This window comes from Solanum verrucosum, unplaced genomic scaffold (assembly GCF_900185275.1).
Source record: "Solanum verrucosum unplaced genomic scaffold, falcon-dt-bn FXZP01000009.1, whole genome shotgun sequence".
NCBI lineage: Eukaryota > Viridiplantae > Streptophyta > Magnoliopsida > Solanales > Solanaceae > Solanum > Solanum verrucosum.
In genome coordinates, this window is record NW_026020231.1 from 258656 (window position 1) to 276476 (window position 17821).

Here is a 17821-nt window from a genome sequence, read left to right on the forward strand (position 1 = left end):
TGTGTGTGTTTAATTGTTCAATTTTATATAGATTTAAATATCTATTTATGCACAACCAAAATTGAAGGACACTGGGGAGAACCTACAAATGATAGAGCAATAATATTAGTCACATCCACATATCCTCATTTATGAATTGAGTAAAATTGGCAGCACGTTTGACTTTCAGTAATAATGGTGGACTATATTTATTTATCACTTCTCACTATCATACGTACGTACTGGTAATTAATTAAGAGAAGACGACTTTCAAGGAGATGTCATTTTTAAACTTTGCATTTTTTCAATCTTATTCATCTATGTATCTTTTTTAATTATTTTTTTTTCATTTCAAAATAAGTATTATAAATAAAAGTATCTCAAAAATAGTTGTCCATTATACTAAAATAGTTGTCTAATTTAGAAAATCAAGAGATAATTTACTTTTGTGTCTATTTTATCCTTGCTATTAAATATTATTATTTATCATCTAACACATTTTTAAAATCATTAAATTTAATAAAATCAAAGAATAATATATTAATATCACCCCTAATATTTATTGTTTCTTAAGGGGTGTATCAAATCAATAATTGACAACTATTATTAAACAGAGAGTAGCAAATATTCGTATGACGCCAATATTTAATTTAACAAATCGATCAATATCGTATTTATCAATCGAAATGAAAGAGACAAGAGGAATTAACCAAATAGTTTGATGAAGTCCAAGTCCATTTTGTCATTTAATCTTGTAGACGACACAATCAATATTTAAAATCCGGTCCAGATAGAGAATTCGAGGGTTTGACATTGGAGGAGTTATTTTGTGAATATAAAACTTATCACTTAGTTGTGATTAATTAATTTTTTAAAATTTGTATTTTTTCCGAGGTGTATTATATTGTTTTATTTTAGAATGTATTATTAAAATAACACAAGATAAAGATGCAAGGAACATGCATATAATTGTAAACTTTAATTTGGTGGCAGATCTCTTCGGAGTTAATGCCCAGGCATGGTGACTAGTACTATGGCAAGTTGGCAACCATGCTTCCACACTATTCTGCTTTTAATTAATGCTATCTATCTTTAATAATAATAATAATAATAATAATAATAATAATAATAATAATAATAATAATAATAATAATAATAATAATAACAATAATAACAATAATAATAATAATAATAATAATAATAATAATAATAATAATAATAATAATAATAATAATAATAATAATAATATGATATATTACTAAAATAATTGATTGGTAGCTGATTATGATGATGTATTATGTATAGCTTTCGAGAAGAGAGGAGAAGATATAAGTCATGCGATTTCCAACAAAAACATAAGGATTATGCTAGTTACGGGACTTAACTCAATATGAGGATAATTCTATATCACTTGTGTTTGCGTTTTCGAAAGCAACCTAAACGAGGAAATAGGAGTCACGTTATTCCTAACTAAACATAAGGATTGCACTTGCTACGAGATTTAACTCAATATCATAAGCATGGAAGAAATAGTCAAACTTGTAACACAAATTCTAGCTAGGTCAAGATGATCTTGTTATTAGCCTGACCCAAAATTTAAAATAATGATACTTCCCCAAATAATGTTTAAAAGTCGTTGGGAAATAGTGCAACTGCCAAAGGACGTTTTCATATATATATTTGATTTTTAAAAAAAATAAAACGATCTATTAGAAATAGATTTTTCTTACGTCAATATTACTATTCTTCATAAATGGATAATCTATTTAATTTAAATCAATTGCACATATTTAGTGAGTCGATTTCAGTCTTGCGACGGTATATCTCTTATACAACTATGGCGACTTATTAAATTTGTCTTGTTCAACTCTTATACTTACAACTAGAAGACATTGTAAGCCAAGGCAAATATGGGTAGATTTTTGAGATAGTCACTCAATTAATAGTCATTATATATCTCAAAAAAATAATTTCTTTAAATTGTTGAAAAAGAAGAACGATAATTTTTTGAAATAAAAACTATTAGTTGAGTGACCATCTTATGAATCAACTCGAACAAAAACATATCTCATGTTTAATAGAAGGTAAACTGCGACAAGATATACAAGGCATATCAAAACAAACAAATGATAGTATGTATAGTTTCCCAACGGTGTTTATTGACTTAAATATACTTCTTGCGCATCTCTCATATTAGTTGTCATGTTTCGCTTCGCAAGAGTCAATTTGACTAATCTTTAAAATAGAATTGAATTGGATTAATTCGATGTTTTAAATAACGATTCAGATATTCAAAAAGTACACTATCAATATTATAAGCTACAATTCTTCTTATATCAATGTGATGAAGACAAAAAGACATCTTAAAATGTTCAAACTTGCGAATTGTGATTTCTACTTTTGCGTGTAAATATATCTTATCACACCGTAACTTTACTACGATGATGAAACGATAAGTTGATATAGAAATACACATTAATTAACCACCATTATTTATACAAGATTACATAAAAATTATAACTTACATAAATATCATAGTGTAAAACTTAAATTACCTTCTATCCCTATTATTTTTGTAATTACATAAATCCCATATTTTTAGGCATTTCGGATACATAATTAAGGATTCGGATACATTATTGCTGATACATTATGTATCAATCTGTTACACTTATTAAGGAAAAAAAAGCTGAAAAATCAAATTAAGATCTCATAGTATCCATTTGTTGCACTAATTAAGGGGAAAAAATAGCTGAAAATCAAATTAAGATCCCATAAATTATGTTATTCCATTCCAAATTATTGTCAAGAATTCAAAATCCTATAGTGTAACAAACCAAAAAATTCAAAAAATAAATTTCTTCTTCTTGTTCATCGTTCTCTCTGTTTCATAAAATTTTTTGTCAAAATTTTGGATAAACGAGGTGAGTTATGAAGGACACAAAAGTGATGGAATTGTTGTTGGACAAACGATTTCTTTTGTGAATCTTCAAGTTCATCGAATATCCTTTCGATTTGATTCAAGATTGTCGAAAATTTTGACATTCAAAATTCTTCTCCAGTTCATTGAAGATCCTTTCCGTTTTGATTCAAAATTGTTGAAAATTTCGAGTTTCAAAATTATTCTCCTAGTTCATTGAAGATTCTTTCAATTTTGATTCAAAATTATCAAATTTTTTGAGAAGATACATCATGAAGGTCCTTTCAATTTAAATTGATAAGTATTGTATTTCTACTAGATACATTAAATAAGAAAGTGTTGCCCATTAGATTTTAGGTTTGAGATCGATACATTAGTATTTTGTAATTGTTATGTATCAGATACATTTAGTATAAATTCAAATTTATGTATCATAACTAAAAAATTAGTGCATGATACATTATTATTTATGTATCTTATTTTGTTTGAGATCATGAAGATCCTTTCAATTTAAAGTGTTGTATTTCTACTAGATACATTAAATAAGAAAGTGTTGCCTATAAGATTTTAAGTTTGAGATTGATACATTATTGTTTGGTAATTGTTATGTATCAGATATATTTAGTATAAATTTGAATTTACGTATCATAACTAAAAAATTAGTGTATGGTACATTATTATTTATGTATCTTATTTTGTTTGAGAAATACTATATTTTAAAATATAAAAAAATACAGTATACATGTAATTGTTTCAAAATAGCTTCTTTTTTGTGTGTGTGATAAATAACACAAAGTTTATGTATCAGGTACATTTTCTATTGAACGTGATAAACACTAATCAAAGATTCAACAACATTAGAGTTATGTATCAATACCTTACATATGAACATTATACATTGCATAAAACAAAGGTTATTGTAGCAGTGATGTATTAGATCAATGATAACACTAACAAAGACTAATTTAAGACTCAAAATAAACGAGATACATTAAAAATCTGTATCTTTGATTGTGATGGCCGTGCTATGGCAGATCCAACTTTTTTCTTCTTCTTTTTTGGACGTTTTTCAATAGTAGAAACATTAAAAGAAAATAAATATTTTTCAAGAAAAATTTTCAATGACAATATGATTAACTAAAATTACAAAGGTTCAATAAGATTTCAATGAGGGCAGGGGGCAGAGGTAATTTTATTTTTATTTTTTAAGATGAAAATATTAAAAAATAATAATAAAAGAAATCAAAAATTGAAGTGATGGAAAGAAATCTACCTCTTGAATAATTTGAAATCATTAATTGGAAATAGAAAAGATTTGAAATTCAAAAATAGATTAATTGATAAACTTGAGAGAGATATCTTCTGAAAATCAAAATGAATTTGAAATTTGTAACTGCTAAAGAAGTGGAGAGAATTTAGGAATAAAATGGAGGAGTGAAATGGGGAGTGGGAAACGTGGGTGTAGGCTGAAAATATGAGTGAAATATTTATGTATCTGAAAGATTTTATGTATTGGGAGAATTAAGGGATTTTTGAAATTTTAAAAAAAGGTAGGGATAAATGGATATTAAGGTAAGTAAATGTGTGTATATAAGTAATTTTCCCTAAAAATTAATGTGTATTGTTATTACCTTTTCAGAATTAGCCACTAGCTCCATAGTATAATCAGAAATGGGCCTCTTCTCATCACAACACAGAGCTAACCCCTTATTTTAGTTGGGCCATTTTCATCATCAAATTCTCTAAAGGGCAAAGAATGGGCTGAACACAATGTTGATCATTTTTTGAAATTCTCTCATAGAAATTTTGAAAAAAGTTAATAAGCGAGAGTTGAAAATTTACTTTTTATATCATCAAATTCAGTTAATTCATTATAACACCTAACTCTTTAGATCAAGTCTGATATGGAAAATGAATGAAATAACATATAAGCGAACACACACGCACATAGTGTAAATACATAGATATGAATTTATCTTCCTATTATTACAAGTAATAACTAATTATTGTCAATTTCCAGACATTAGACACACTTAGAACGAAAGCTATGATAATCAATCATGCCTCATTGTATGATCAACAAAACTAATGATTAGATTATTAATCTTAAGCTCCCAAAAATTCGATATTACTTTCAAAAATTCTCTCATCCATGACTCACATATATCTTGCTTCGATAAAGCATTATTCCAAACAATTTAGTCGATTGTATATTTGACTAAAATAACTCAACTAGATGTATACACCAAATTATCATGTTTAAATGATAAATTATTATACAATTATAATATAGTAATAAATATGATTAGATAATGAATATGCATTTATAAGTTAACATATATGGATAGTGTAGAATCATTATTCCTTACTTTTTATGTAACTGTATCAGACTTGCTACTAAAATTTATTTGTTGTTGTAAGTTATCTAGTTTGATAGTGTGAAAATCTTATACACTAATGAGGCAGGCCAAAATGTGGATAAATATTGTCTTTTAACTTCTTTTTTTCATTTGGTGTTCTGTATGTGTATTGGAGTTCAACTAATCTAATTTCTGTGATATATAAAAACACTTTTCAAGTTCTCATCTAAAACTTTTTAATATCTAGAACTCAAAACCGAGATCTTTAATTAAAAAAAAAAAACCTCATTCACTACCATACATATCTTTTTAAATTTTTTTTTCTTGGCAAATGGCAACTAATGGGGAAGGTCACTCTCTCCGGGCCCTGTCTTTTTTATTTCTAGAAGGAGAAAATAACAAAAGCAATTGAATAGCTGATAGCATTAATGAAACAAATCATTACAATTTGAAAAATAAAAATAAAATAATACATACTACATGGCTATGGAAAGAAATATCTGGAAAAAAACTTTTGTCTTAATTTTCCCCATAATTTATGATGTAAATAAAACACTTTTTTAGCTCTCTCCCAGAACACAACAGAACAGATAAACAAAAATAAATACTAGTAGTATCTTTTAAGTCATTTCAAGTGCAACATCATTGCTTTGTTCCTCTGTTTCTAATATTGATTTAGCACTTGCTCTGCAGATTGGACAAATAGCTGTTTTCTGTAACCAATAATCAATGCATTGAACATGAAATCTGTGATTGCACTTTGGTAGTAGTCTGCACTTTTCACCAACTTTGAAATTCTCTAAACACACAGCACAATCCACAGGGCTCGTAGATTCCATTTTGTAATCAAAACAGGGTAATTTCTTTATATCCTCTTGTGACATACTTGTATGTCTGTTCACATTTATCTGGTTAAAGATCGTACCGTTGATTCCATTTCTGCTAGTGAAAGCTCTCCCAACTATACAAACATGAATGAACACCAAAACTGCTATACCAACTAACAGCAACATAACAGAGACCACAATTTCCATTACCATACTCTTTTTAGCAAACACCTAGAGAGTGAGCAATTCAATTAAATTGATGTGATCAATAACACGTAGCAGCTTGGTTGAAATAAGGATAGAGAAACATGATTTTGAATTTTTCGATAAGAATTAGAAGGGGAAATAATAGAGAAGAAAAGCATGAAGTAAGAGTCTGAGTTATTGGAAGTATACACACTTAACACTACTCATCATCTTTGGGATTTTTAAAGTTTTTCCTTTTCTGTTTTTTGTTTTATGTGGTGGTGAAAAAGCTCTGACAGAGTAAAGCAAAGAATTTATTGTGTTCGGCGCGAATCCAAAATTACGCTGCTCGCTTAGGGAAAAAAGGAAAATAAGAATTTGAAGGTAAATTGATTTGTAGTACGCCTGGCGTACTTTGGTGTTTTTGTTTAGTACTTCTATTAAGGTATCAGAAATGTGAATCATAAATGGGCCTAATTTATAGCTTTTTTGTCGAGGTCTATTATTGAAGTAAAATTTATCTATATCCCATATTTTTAAAATTTAATCGGATGAAATTATATTAAATATATTATTATTATTTGAGAGTGATGTGTTGTGATGATAGTATGGTGCACCAATAATGGTTATACTAAGGGAGGCTATTATTTTCTACCATTACATTATGTTATAGGTGAAGTCAAAATTCAAAATTATTTATATATATCAAGTGAATTTCTTATTTCAATGTAAAATTTAAACAAAGAAGTTTTGACTAAAATTGAATTACGTACTATATTTGAGCTGACACTTTCAACAAAAAATTTCGTATATTCAAAGACTCAAGCTCGAGACCTCTGATTATGAATACGTTTGTATATTATAATATATATATATTTAGATGCACTCCTGTACCGAGGGATTAAGGAAGTGGAAGGGAGTAGTGGGACAATGAGAATTAAAGTCGCACCCATTATGTGTGTGAAACCTCCACACATATATATTATTAAAATATTAGATTTGTTGGGACAATATTTGATTGAAGTTGAAAAAAATGAAAATGTGTGAGACCTCCACACATATATATAACATTAAAATTAAAGAAAAAAAAAAGAGAGTAAACGCCGTTCATCAATTTTTGTTAGATAATATATTTTGCTTGAAAGAAATTTAATTAAACCTCTTCGAGTGAAACCCATAATTTCACTTGATAATAATCATCAAACATATATTTCAAAGTTTGATTAAAATAATGGAAAAATTGGTTAATTCAAATATTGATTTGCAATAATGTATCAACATTTGCATATACTGTTTCTCGAAACGCCTAGTTCATGTTGGTACTCGTAAGTCGCATTGTAGAGTGTCAATTTGAATTGAGTTGAATTTGAGCGAATCAAAATAAAATAAGTCAGTTATTGATCCGTTCAAAAATTACTAAGACTGAAATTATCTATATTATGGGTCATAATCCACCCTATCTAATTTTCATTAAGTTTTTGCTTTAATAGATTTTGATAACTATTTTTAGTATCTAATAAAACCATTTTTTTTATTCTGGCTATATATATATATATATATATATATATATATATATAATATCAAATTAGAAATTATCTTTTAAAAATATTTAGACAAGATTTTCATTGGTTGATGCCAGTCAACTTATACGAACTATATAATTTTTATGGGCTAATTTTATCACATTACATAATTAGATAAATAAGATTTGACATTGAGTTTGGAGGCTCTCGTCTTTTTGTAAAAATTGAACATATAGTAATACTATTTTGTGTAAGAAATGAGTATTATTGACTTGAGATGTGTCTTCTTTGAATTATCCAAAACCAAAATTTCCCCCAAACTATAGTTTCAATCACTTGTTACGTATTAAACCAATATATCCTAGCGGAAAAAGTTGAAAGTTCAACATCACTAGTAACACATTTCTTCAACGCTTTCTCTTCATACCTTATAATTAAATAATAAAAATATATAAGTTTTCTTAATTATATAACCATACTTTTTGATAACCTGATAGATACAGGCGTTTAATTAATGAATAAAATATGGAAACTTAACAAAGATAGGAGAAGATTCTACACAACTGCAAGATATAATTATTAGTCCAACTAATCATATGCTATTTTAACATTATAGTCAAAACAAGATAATATTCGTTTCAATGATAATACTATATTATTTTTTTCAATGGAAATTGTAATATATAAAAAGGGGAAGTTCACGAGGATCCATCATGTAGTTGGCGTAAAGAAAGTTAATTTAACCCAACAAGCATTATTTCAACTGAATAAATGTAATGTTTGAATGCACTATATATAATACGCGATTTATTCTTAATCAGAAGTTACAGGTTCAAATTTTGATTTTTCTTAAGGAGTGTCATGCCGCATCAGAAATGAATCTTGCAATGTATGAATTTGAATTAATCAAACTTTAATACGGATACCAAACCTCACATAAAAAATAAATAAAAAATAGGGGATTTCTTTTACTTATAGGCTTATCATTGCACTGTACAAATGCCCTGGCAAATGGGATGAGTTAGACAATTTTGATAGTTACCACCCACAGAGAATATGGAGTTTAGACTACAAAAATCATACAAACATTTTAATTTTTTTTGCATGGATTTGACATGAATCCTTCAACTTTTTTGTAAGTAATACTACTCTATAAATGATGATTTTATTTGCTTGATAAGTTAGTCCTTAATTATTATAGATTAAAAAGAGAAAACAAAATCATGATATTAGAAAAAATAAAAAAGTGATTGGTTGTAATTTAGAGGAAAGTAAGATATTTAAAAGGTTTAAAATATTATAATAAAGGAGGAAGAATATTTATTGCTTGAAGTTGGAGAAGATGTTTAGCTTTTAAAAATATAATTGGAAGAGGAGAATAATTCCCATTCATTGTCAAAGAGATCCTAGTTTTTTTTCCATCCAATATCCACATGGGAGACCTTGGGGTGGGGTGGAGTAAAATGCTCCCTAACAAAGACGATTTCCTACCCTAAGGACTCAAATCGACGATCTCTGTTTAAGAATGATGGTGTAATTAAAATTGTAATTAAATTCAAGTTTAATTTTGAATTAGATATGGTATAACCATTATATTTGATACAACAACTTTTGTAAAATTTGAGAACAAAAATCAAAGTATTTTGAATTTTTTTCTATAGTCAAACTCTCTTTCTCCTAAATTATGATCTTTCGATAATGGAAAAATAAGAGAAGAAAAAAAATAATTAAATCTAGTTATACAATTTATGTCACTGCTCACTACCAGTAGTGATGTACTGACCATAAATTACGGCTAATGAGATCAATTAGTTGATAAATATTTGGATAAATATATGGTCACTCTTTACTAGCATTACCACAAAATCCTCAAACAAAGAAAAGTCACATGGTTGTGGTTAAATTTGTAGATAAAGTTCCATGTATATAGCAACAAAATAAGCTATTTTCACTTGAACTCTTACTACTTTTTCTCACTAGTAACCAACTGAGCAAAATTAACTCACCTATTTGTCATGTATAAATACTTCCAGAATTCCATGTGTTTCCTTAAATAATTCAACATATAAGGGTTTTAATTTCAACCACTGAGGTTTCAAATCCCATATATACAAATTAAATATGATCTTCTAGCCTTGAAATTCACCAATTTACTCCTTTGCTTAATTAGTTTTGAAGTTACTTATTAATCTCCTCTTCCACTATTAATCAGATATCTAGACAAAATGAATACAGATACAATACGGACGATCGTTGGAATTATCGGTCAGTGCCTTATCATACTATTCATTAATTCTTTATATTAACGATCTTTTAACATTCAATAATTCTTCATGCAGGAAATGTTATATCGTTTTGCCTCTTTTTATCTCCCATGTAAGTCCCCTTGGCATAATGTGAACTATTATGATTAATTATTTATCAATTTAGTTAAATTAATCGAGGTGTGTGCATGCATACAGGCCAACGTTCATAAAAATATGGAAAGCAAAGACGGTGATGCAATTCAAACCAGATCCTTACGTTGTAACTGCATTGAATTGTGCAGTTTGGGTGTTTTATGGAATGCCATTTGTTCATCCTGACAGTCTTCTTGTTGTTACTATTAATGGCATTGGTCTCTTTATTGAATTCTTATATATAATCGTCTTCTTTATCTATTCCGATGGGCCAAAGCGTGTACGTACATACTCAACTCATTTACTATGTTGCTCTAACTCTTCAAAAATGATGTCGTATCCGTGTCAGATAAAACTCGACACGTGGTGAAAAAATGAAATAAAAAAAGATTATGATGTGAAAATCTTGCGCCATTGTAATTTAAACTAACATGTTTTTCTTATATGTCTAACAGAAGAAGATTTCTATTTTTTTGGGAGTTGAAATAATCCTTTTTGCGATCCTCGTTTTCGTTACGCTTACTTTCCTTCATGGAACCAAGAATAGATCAATGCTCGTTGGTATATTGGCTGTCATTATGAATGTTGCTATGTACGCTTCTCCCCTCACCGTCATGGTATTAATCTTTCCTTCTAAGATTTACATTACGTTATAGAATTTATGTTATATACACTGACAATATAAATCATATATAGCGTCGAGTGATCAGCACCAAGAGTGTGAAATTCATGCCATTTTACCTCTCACTTGCAAACTTTTGCAATGGAGGTATTTGGTTCGCCTATGCATTCCTCAAATTTGATCCTTACATCCTGGTAATTAATTATACTCACTCTTATTATTTATTCCCAGACAGACTCTGCTTGTGAGATTACATTTTGAATTAATCTGTATTTTTTTTTACTTCTAAACTAATGATAGATACCCAATGGTCTGGGAACGTTATCTGGAGCAATTCAGCTCATCCTTTATGCAAAATATTACAAAACCACCAATTGGGACGATGAAGGAAAGCCAAATGAAATTGAACTTCAAAGAAACGCAGACACAGTCTAAAGCCACTGATAGAGGAAGCTCGAAGAGATTCCCTTCATTCATTACTAAGCCAAGGTTCCAGGTCTCCAAGTCAGCCCAGCGCTTTTTCGATTCTTCATTAAAATAGGGTCACTGTATGGCTATGTTGGAGATTGATTATTTTCCCACTGACCTCTAAAATGGAAAGAAAAAATAAATGTAATTCTGAATTATTTGAATTTAGAATTTGAGGTGGATGCACTGATTGGACCAGCTTGACTTAACATGTTATGACAGGTCACTTTGTAATTTTTTTTATAAGTTGCTGTTTAAGCTATTTAATTTATTGTGTACATAGTTGATATTGGCTTCTTATTTTGTTGCTACACACAGAAAGTGTAACTAGATTAAAACAAAAATCAGTAGTCAAATAGAAAAGGAAAAAAGAAGAAGATTGGAAGTATGTATAATATAAGAAAAAAAAGAGAACAGAAATGTGTAAGCTTTACATCAAACCAAGAGAAAAATGCATGCAGCATAGCATCTCAATAGAACTGTTCAAATATTGTGGCTCTGCAAGTTTACTTCCTTTGTCAAATATTTGGAAATTGAGATGAAATTTACCTACTTTTGTATGTCTGCTTGAGCTATAAGCTGCTTCAAGGTCCTCTATGCCTTCGGAAACAGAAACAACCCTGTTGTTGATCAACGGGAATCATTCCTCCGCCTTTTGATGTATCAATAGCTTCTATCATGGATACTACCTCGTCCATCTCAGGCCGTTTGTCAGGGTTAGCGTCCCAGCATCTCTTCATTACATTAGCAAGGGAACTTGGGCAACACCTTGGTATATCTGGCCTTAGATTCTGTGTGGCACAACAGAAACCACAGTTAAATAAGGTGACAAAAAGCGTATACGAAATACAAAACCAAGAACTGTATATTCTTCTCTGATCTATATGTCTGCCTTAATATGTCATTACTTATGTCCAAGAAGTGCTAGGATGCTGGAGAGTTTACCTGGCGAACTACAGCTGAAGTAACTTCTGAGAAGCTGAGGTCAGGATATGGCATGTCGCAACAATAAATCTCCCACACGCATATGCCAAAACTGTACACATCACATTTTCTATTGTATGGATTGCCATTGAGAACCTGTAGTTTTAGCATTCAACAATTCAGTAATAGTGAATGTTATGTACAACTACTCTTCCTTTTCAGTGTTTTCATTATTGAACATTATCTTGCCCTGTCTTTTGAAACACTTCACCAATTGACTGGATTTTGGGGGGTTACTTCTCCTACCCCTCCCTCCCATTACTCTTCTTAGGATGCTAGAAAGATGGAGAGTGCAAATGGAGAATATTTAGCATATTTTGAACAATTAACGCTGAACTTTGTGTTTTGTAGTATGTATAGTTATACAGATCAAAAGGAAAAATTGAACTTGGCGAAAAAAAGGGAAAAAAGTTTTATATGAGCTGAATCTGGTTAATCCATCTAAAGGACAAAAAAAAAAAGACCAGCCAGATAAAATGACATGAATGAAGGATAGTGTGGAAAAGTGAATCCTCTCCACTTCCAAAATTACCTCAGGAGCCATATATCCAAGGGTTCCGGTCTCCCCAGTCATGTCATTTGGATTAGAAGCCTCAACGCGAGCAACCCCAAAATCAGCAATTTTTACTGTACGTGTCTTATCCAATAGCATATTCTCTGTCTTGACATCTCTATGCACAATCTTTTGCGAGTGAAGATAACTTAACCTACAAAGTTCAAATGTTTGACCTTTATTCAGATAAATGGTATATATATTTCAGGGGCGTTTGAAATACATGAGAAAGTCAAGAGTTCCGATTACCCTCTGGCCATATCAAGTGCCATCTGCACAACAACTTTGAATGCTAGCTTCCTTCTTCTGTTCTTTATTAGGTAAGATTTTAATGCACCACCCGGAAGGTATTCCACAACAACGCAGCATATGTTACTAGGCATGCCAATATGACCATTTTCTGTTTGTATATTGAGCCCAGAAGATCCCATAGTTGCCCCAATGAACTGCATTAAATTGGAGAGATATATTAGATGTTTTATGTGAAATAAACAGTTTATTAGAAATATATGAGTACATCTAAGCAAAATCAGTTCTTATGCTGAGATATGAGATAGGACTTTGGACACATGAAGTTTCCCATAATCCAGTGGTCTTTATGTTGTGCATGAAATACGGCACTACAGAGTACAGACTAGGCATCCAACTAGCAGAGGCACATAGTAAATCATACTAAACAGCAGCCTGTAAAATTAACTAAAAATGGAAACTGCAGTTGTTTGTTACAGCCAACAGAAGATACAGGCTTGCTCCTCATCACCCTCAACTGTTCTTCAGGCATCATTCTTTCACCTTCACCATAAAGGTCTCTTGTAATGAATGAATGAATTTTGTATTTCATTTGCTTAAACCAGAAATAACACATATGATGTCTTTTGTCCTCACAAAGATGTTTTGAGAATTAAGACATGTGTGTTCTGCATACGAAAAGATAGCTCAAGTTCATCAACTGTCAGAGAGCAGAACTTGACAATCAAATTACATCTTGTTCGGATTTCGGCAAAATTCAAAAAGACATTATTGCAACTTCCTGACAGTCTAGCATCCTGATAGTTGGAATTTAAGGTACATCCATTCAAGTTGACCTAACATGTAATATTCCTTTTCTCTTTTCTCACTGAAAAGTTAGGTAGTGGCGCCTTGTGTATTGTACTGTTAAGTGTTAATAACCTTGTTGATATGAAATTCTAATTCCCCCATCAATCTTGTTGGTCAAAAGTTTCCTAAGATCAGCATTTTCTCAATCGTCATTATAGAAAAGTCATCTCAACCGACATTATCAGCTCAAAGGATTATGTTGCTATTTACACGGCTTATAGAATTAGATGATTCCTTTGTTCTACTCTTGTATGGGAGGTATCACACTGTTGATTGCTTCACCAAGTATAAGTAGCTACTAATACCTATAATGACAACTGCTTGGATTTGTGCTTCAACATCATCATTATGCCAAAGTTATAGAACTAAATTCAAAAGAAAACCTTATGCAAAGCTTAAACAATTTGACAGAATAGTGCAACACTCAAATTTCTGACACACAGATAACAAACACCTTGGTACAAAGCTTGTCATCATTCATATTCAAGAGGTCACAAGAGCATGACTCGCAAAGTTCTCAATACTACTAATCAGAACCTGCTATCTAGCTTGGTCATTAAAAATTATGCCCATATTCTCACTAGTGACTTCAACAACCAGACGCTAAATTGGTCTGTCCAGCACAATCTACTTTCCTGCTTTAGAACCCACCATCCCTCATATTTGTTATCAAAAACATATTATCTTACTTTAAATTTGAATATTACTAATTAGGTATCTTTTTTCTAAATTACATCTAAATGTTGAGTTAGATATGATTTGGAATACTTAATCCGTTGCAGAACTGCTCTACCAGCACCATGTCGACATTTTATTAGCAAAGTAGTGAAAACACTAAAGCTGAATAAAAGTTAGAAATTATTTTTAAATGAACCACAAAATCTTTAGCCCCTTTGATTTGTTAGGAGCAAGCATGTTTCATGCAGAAGCAGTAGCATCTAAGAAGTCTTAAATCTTCCCCACATAAAAAGGTTAGAGTTCGAGTGTCACCTTAGTAACATTAGGATGGTCAAGCTTATGCCACACTGAAACTTCTTGCGTAAAAGCTGCTCTTAGCGATGCTATTTCAGCATCTGTTCTGTGGCCCTCTTCCCCCCAGTCCAGTAGTTTCACTGAGTGTCACAGAGGAATACAAAATGTGCACATTAATAAGACCACCATTTCGCGGTAAATCATTCAAAAAATTGTTTAAAAGTTGAACAAGCAAATTTTATTATTTATTAATGTCCTCCTATAGCAGTGACAATGACAACCATATTTAACACCAAAAGGCTAATTAAAAAAAGAATATAAAAATATAATATGTATTATGAGATCCAGAGTTGTAGGATCGGTTTGTCAGGCATTAATGTTTTGTATTACTTTATTATTACTTGACTAACAGATTGAATCACATGAAATACAGCAACATTGCAAGACCAGCTAAAGTTAATGCAGTCATCTGCAACTTGCATAATTCAACCCAAACCCCGTGCCGTTATTCACGGATTCCATAAGAATACACTCAGATTTTGAGCCATCAAATCACTATACAATATTCATTCTGTTACTCCCAACACACTCCAACCGAAAGAAGAAAACTAATAAATACACTCCCTCCGTTTCAATTTGTTTGTATTATTTTCCTATTTAGTTCATTTTAAAAAAAAATAATCTCTTTCCTTTACTGACAACTCTATAATTATTGTTCACATGAACTGTTTAAAAATCACAAGATTAAAAGACATTTAGATACTATATTTAGTTTAATACCACAAAATTCAAAAACAAACACTGAATAAAGAATATTAAAGTTGAACCATGAATAGGCCCATAAAACTTTGATGTACCTGAGCACAAATTTTCCATTATTTACAATAGAATTTATGACCATTTTTTACCATTCTATTCTGTTTAAGTTCCTAGTACCTATTCTTCAATTAAATAACTGAAAGGATAAAATAAAAATAAAAAAAAACTTCTCAACAGAACATAAAAGGAAAATGGACCGACAGTCCCAAAAATGCTCTTCCCGCGGTTCCCTAACAAACTCTCTACCCCTCCACAAAAGTTAAAATAGTAGTAATATTTGCACGTGACACCATTGAAATTTTGAGAGTCTGGGTTTATTGTTTTAGCACAAATATAGCATATCATATTTCAATATATTAACGTAATTTTTCTACCATGTGTACATTTTCGTAAGGATGGTATTTGTCCAAAATCAAACTTTGTTGTTCAGCCTCTTGAACTTCATAATTTCTTTTTTACGTCTTTCTTTTAAGTTGTTCATTATTATGATAGTTATCAAACAAAAAAATAAAGTTTTTAATGTTCCAATTCACCATTAATGTTTAAAAGTTTTGAACGTCAGATAAATTGGACAGAGGATAGATAATAACAATAACAAATTCTTTTGAAAAATAAAATTGAAGATCAGGGATAATAGTGAAACTGTATCACACAGGAATCATTGAACAGAAATTTTTCCGAATATGGTACTTTAATTAATAAAGAAATAAAAATTAGGGAAGTGACTGACCGGCGACATCTATACCGTCGTAAACACCACGGTGGACGGTACCAAAGGTACCACGAGCAATGACGCTTTTGATGATAAGTTTTGACGGATCAATTTCCCAGTCGTGTCTTTGCCTGGGTTTGACGGAAGAAGATAGAGATAAGGAAGCGGCAGCGGCGGTGACGGTTGCAGCTGCGGCCGTAGCGGTAGAGTAATTAATGCAGGAATCATCCAACGGTTTCTTCTTGTTGTTTGTCTTCTCCATAGTCAATGCTCTGTTAAGATGCCTTTCGAGTTGCTCATCTAAACTCTTCAAATCAATCTGATCAGCTCTCACAAATCCATCACTTCCCTTCTCCATTTCGTTTTCTACCTACTCCCCAATTTCTCTTATGTTATTGATAAAGCTGTAGATTCTGTGACTGTATATGGATTGAGCGTTTGATATTTATAGAAATTAATTAAGCCAAAAAAGGAAAGGAAATTTGTTTCAGAGCAAAGAAGTAAAAATGGAAGAAGAGAGCATCGGCATGTGGGCACATGGAATTGCCTGAAGACAAGGTGTATTACTGACCCACTACTCTCTCTTTTCTCATTTATTTCTTTCCATCTACTCTCCTCTGTTTTTTCCTTATAAATTTATGAAAGACTTCCATTTTTATAAAAAGGGAAAATTTCATAATAGCGTTATTAGTATTATTAGTTTCTAAATGCATCAATACATGTATCCGTACACATACAATATTTTATCCTAATTGAAAAATCTTCAAGATAAAATTTCTAATTCTAAATATATATGTGGTCAATTGTATACATATGTATTTTTAAAGCAGAAGTTAAATATATACGGTTATGTGTATGTACTTGTGAAAAATAAAAATTAGAATTTTTAGACATATTGATGCACCATATACAATAAAATTATATAATCTAACTAGTTTTTCTATTAATAAAAAAAAAACGATTCAAACTACTATGTATGATGACATATAGTAGTTTCTTTATTATGTGCAAATTAATTTGAACATATTAAACACCTTTAATTTAAGATCAAAATTCAAAAATAAATAAAGTAATAATTTACATTCTTAAAATTTATATCCATATAAACCTTATATAAAATTGAAAGAGAGGAAAAACTTGAATCAAAGTAGCCTGCCCAACTATTTGGATTGTTCACGTAATAATACAAATTAAGTATTTAATTTTGAAGAAAAAAGCAATTATTTGAATCGTTGATTTGAGTTGCAATCATTTAATCCCTGAATAAATACTCCATAATAAAACCTGTCAGTTTTTAACTGGTTGTACAAGTAAACGCACTATAAAAACAAAAAAATGACAACACATGAGAAAGATATTAGTACAAAATAATATTTTTATTTGAAGCGGAAAAGTTTGT

At 30.3% G+C, this 17821-nt stretch overlaps 4 protein-coding genes across 5 annotated transcripts in view; 1 reads left to right on the top strand and 3 right to left on the bottom strand.

The window, feature by feature from the left end:
* The window catches only part of LOC125832105 (rac-like GTP-binding protein 3), a 235728-nt gene that overhangs the window by 106374 nt on the left and 111533 nt on the right, over nucleotides 1-17821 (bottom strand). The gene's annotated exons all lie outside the window — the stretch shown is intronic.
* LOC125832175 (putative RING-H2 finger protein ATL49) lies at nucleotides 5880-6293 on the bottom strand. Its single transcript, XM_049511326.1, has one exon. It carries the CDS (start codon nucleotides 6291-6293, stop codon nucleotides 5880-5882), a length of 414 nt encoding a protein of 137 aa, XP_049367283.1.
* LOC125832104 (bidirectional sugar transporter SWEET5-like) lies at nucleotides 10005-11251 on the top strand. The gene is made up of 6 exons (XM_049511242.1): nucleotides 10005-10060; nucleotides 10135-10171; nucleotides 10258-10474; nucleotides 10650-10811; nucleotides 10891-11010; nucleotides 11117-11251. The coding sequence occupies exons 1-6, from the start codon at nucleotides 10021-10023 to the stop codon at nucleotides 11249-11251; spliced, it is 711 nt and encodes a 236-aa protein (XP_049367199.1). The 5' UTR covers nucleotides 10005-10020.
* Nucleotides 11687-17821, bottom strand: part of LOC125832090 (serine/threonine-protein kinase STY13-like) — a 111560-nt gene continuing 105425 nt past the window's right edge. For both annotated transcript variants that reach the window (XM_049511229.1, XM_049511228.1), the window contains exons 2-7: nucleotides 16441-16788; nucleotides 14910-15031; nucleotides 13071-13267; nucleotides 12801-12975; nucleotides 12230-12364; nucleotides 11687-12075 (exon numbers count right to left, since the gene is read on the bottom strand). In XM_049511229.1, coding sequence (XP_049367186.1) covers nucleotides 11869-12075; nucleotides 12230-12364; nucleotides 12801-12975; nucleotides 13071-13267; nucleotides 14910-15031; nucleotides 16441-16780 — 1176 coding nt within the window. In that variant the 5' untranslated portion in view covers nucleotides 16781-16788 and the 3' untranslated portion in view covers nucleotides 11687-11868. The remainder of the gene's footprint in view (nucleotides 12076-12229; nucleotides 12365-12800; nucleotides 12976-13070; nucleotides 13268-14909; nucleotides 15032-16440; nucleotides 16789-17821) is intronic.

Bases quoted from the DNA above. Each gene is read 5' to 3' on its own strand.
- LOC125832104 (XM_049511242.1), top strand. From the start codon at position 10,021: ATGAATACAGATACAATACGGACGATCGTTGGAATTATCG. The intron at 10,812-10,890 runs GTATTAATCTTT...AATCATATATAG, and splicing joins CTTCTCCCCTCACCGTCATG to CGTCGAGTGATCAGCACCAA. The intron at 11,011-11,116 runs GTAATTAATTAT...AACTAATGATAG, and splicing joins AATTTGATCCTTACATCCTG to ATACCCAATGGTCTGGGAAC.
- LOC125832175 (XM_049511326.1), bottom strand. From the start codon at position 6,293: ATGGAAATTGTGGTCTCTGTTATGTTGCTGTTAGTTGGTATAGCAGTT.